Source organism: Rhea americana, unplaced genomic scaffold, assembly GCF_003343005.1.
Source record: "Rhea americana isolate MKP2758 unplaced genomic scaffold, rheAme1 scaffold_1083, whole genome shotgun sequence".
NCBI lineage: Eukaryota > Metazoa > Chordata > Aves > Rheiformes > Rheidae > Rhea > Rhea americana.
In genome coordinates, this window is record NW_028185132.1 from 5,203 (window position 1) to 6,738 (window position 1,536).

Genomic DNA, 1,536 nt, shown 5'->3' on the forward strand with positions numbered 1-1,536 from the left:
GTGCTGGGCCGGCCAGGCGGGGCCTCACCCCCCGCCTCGTCCCGCTGCAGGACGCCTCCATCGCTCACCGCTTCCACGTCATGCGGGAGAAGTACCCGGAGAAGTTCAACAGCCGGTGGGTGGGGGACGGGGCTGTCCCCGCCGCGGCCCCCGGCCCGGCTCCGCGCCGCGGGCCACCGCCACCCCTGCCCTGGCTGTGTGTGTGTGTGTCCCCCCCCCCCCAGGATGAAGAACAAGCTGTGGTACTTCGAGTTCGCCACGTCCGAGACCATCTTCGCCACCTGCAAAAAGCTCAAGGAGTGCTTGAGCATCGAGGTGAGAGATGCCCCGTCCGGGGTCGCCCCCTTGGGGGGGGGCGGGCTCCCAGCCGCGTCCCGGCGCTGACCTGTCCCCCCCCAGTGCTGCGGGACCCCCCTGGACCTGAGCGGAGCCCTCTCGGGGGTGGCGGTGCTCAACATCCCCAGCATGCACGGAGGCTCCAACCTCTGGGGCGAGACCAAGCGGCCGCTGGGCGAGGCGAGGAACGCGTCCGGCGCCGGGCAGCCCCAGGCCATCACCGACGCCGAGACGCTCAAGACCTGCGTGCAGGGTGCGCGGGGCGGCGGCGCAGCCCCGCGCGGGGCCGGGGTCCCCCGCCCCGCCGGCGCCCTGACCCCGTCCCCCTGCGTCCCCAGACCTGAGCGACCAGCGGCTGGAGGTGGTGGGCCTGGAGGGGGTGATCGAGATGGGGCAGATCTACACGGGGCTGAAGAGCGCGGGCAAGCGGCTGGCCAAGTGCTCCGAGATCACCCTGCGGTGAGCCCGCGCGAGGGGGGCGGCGTGGTCGGCTGCCCCCCTGCTCCGGGGGCCGCTGGGACCCCGCGGGGATGGGGGAGATTGGGGGCGCCGGGGGCGCCCGGGCAGCCGCTGACCGGGGGTGTTTGCAGGACGCTGAAGCACCTCCCCATGCAGATCGACGGAGAGCCCTGGATGCAGCCGCCTTGCACGGTACGTGGGACCCCCTGCCCTCGCCGAGACCCTCGGGGCCGTGCCAGCGCCCCGCGGGCTCCCGGCCCGCCGCGGGCTCCCGGCCCCCCGCAGCCCCTCCCAGCCCCTCGGCCTCTCTGCGCTGCAGATCAGGATCACCCACAAGAACCAGACGCCGATGCTCATGGCCGCGCCGCCCCGCTCCTCCAGCTTCTTTGGCCTCAAGAAGGGGCCCGTCGAGGCCTGACGGGGCCCGTGCCGGGGCGAGAGCCCCCTGCTCCGCGTGCTGCGCCCCGGGCGGCGGGCGATGGACCAACCCCCCGTGCGTGTCCTGGGGAAGGGCAGGTGACGAGTCCCGTCCCTCCCCCCCCCCCAGGGCACCCATGGGTGCTTGGAGCCCGCTGGCTGCTCCGGGCTGGGGAGACGGCTGGACGGCCCCCCACCCGCGGCGGCGGGGGGTGCGCAGCGCCGTCGCCCTCCCCGCATGTGCCATGCTGGCTGGAGCCCCTGCGCCTGCGGGGCCCCCCCCCGCCCTATTTATTACCCCTTCCTTCCCCCCGGATTTCAAGT

At 74.5% G+C, this 1,536-nt stretch overlaps 1 protein-coding gene across 1 annotated transcript in view; it reads left to right on the plus strand.

Annotated features, from left to right (window-relative positions):
• The window catches only part of LOC146601185 (diacylglycerol kinase alpha-like), a gene marked incomplete at its 5' end in the record, with an annotated part of 5,865 nt that extends 4,562 nt beyond the window's left edge, over positions 1 to 1,303 (plus strand). Inside the window, 6 exons of the mRNA XM_085310914.1 lie at positions 51 to 115; positions 225 to 315; positions 400 to 589; positions 675 to 795; positions 927 to 987; positions 1,115 to 1,303. Coding sequence (XP_085167040.1) covers positions 51 to 115; positions 225 to 315; positions 400 to 589; positions 675 to 795; positions 927 to 987; positions 1,115 to 1,213 — 627 coding nt within the window. The remainder of the gene's footprint in view (positions 1 to 50; positions 116 to 224; positions 316 to 399; positions 590 to 674; positions 796 to 926; positions 988 to 1,114) is intronic.
• Positions 1,304 to 1,536: the final 233 nt, after the last annotated feature.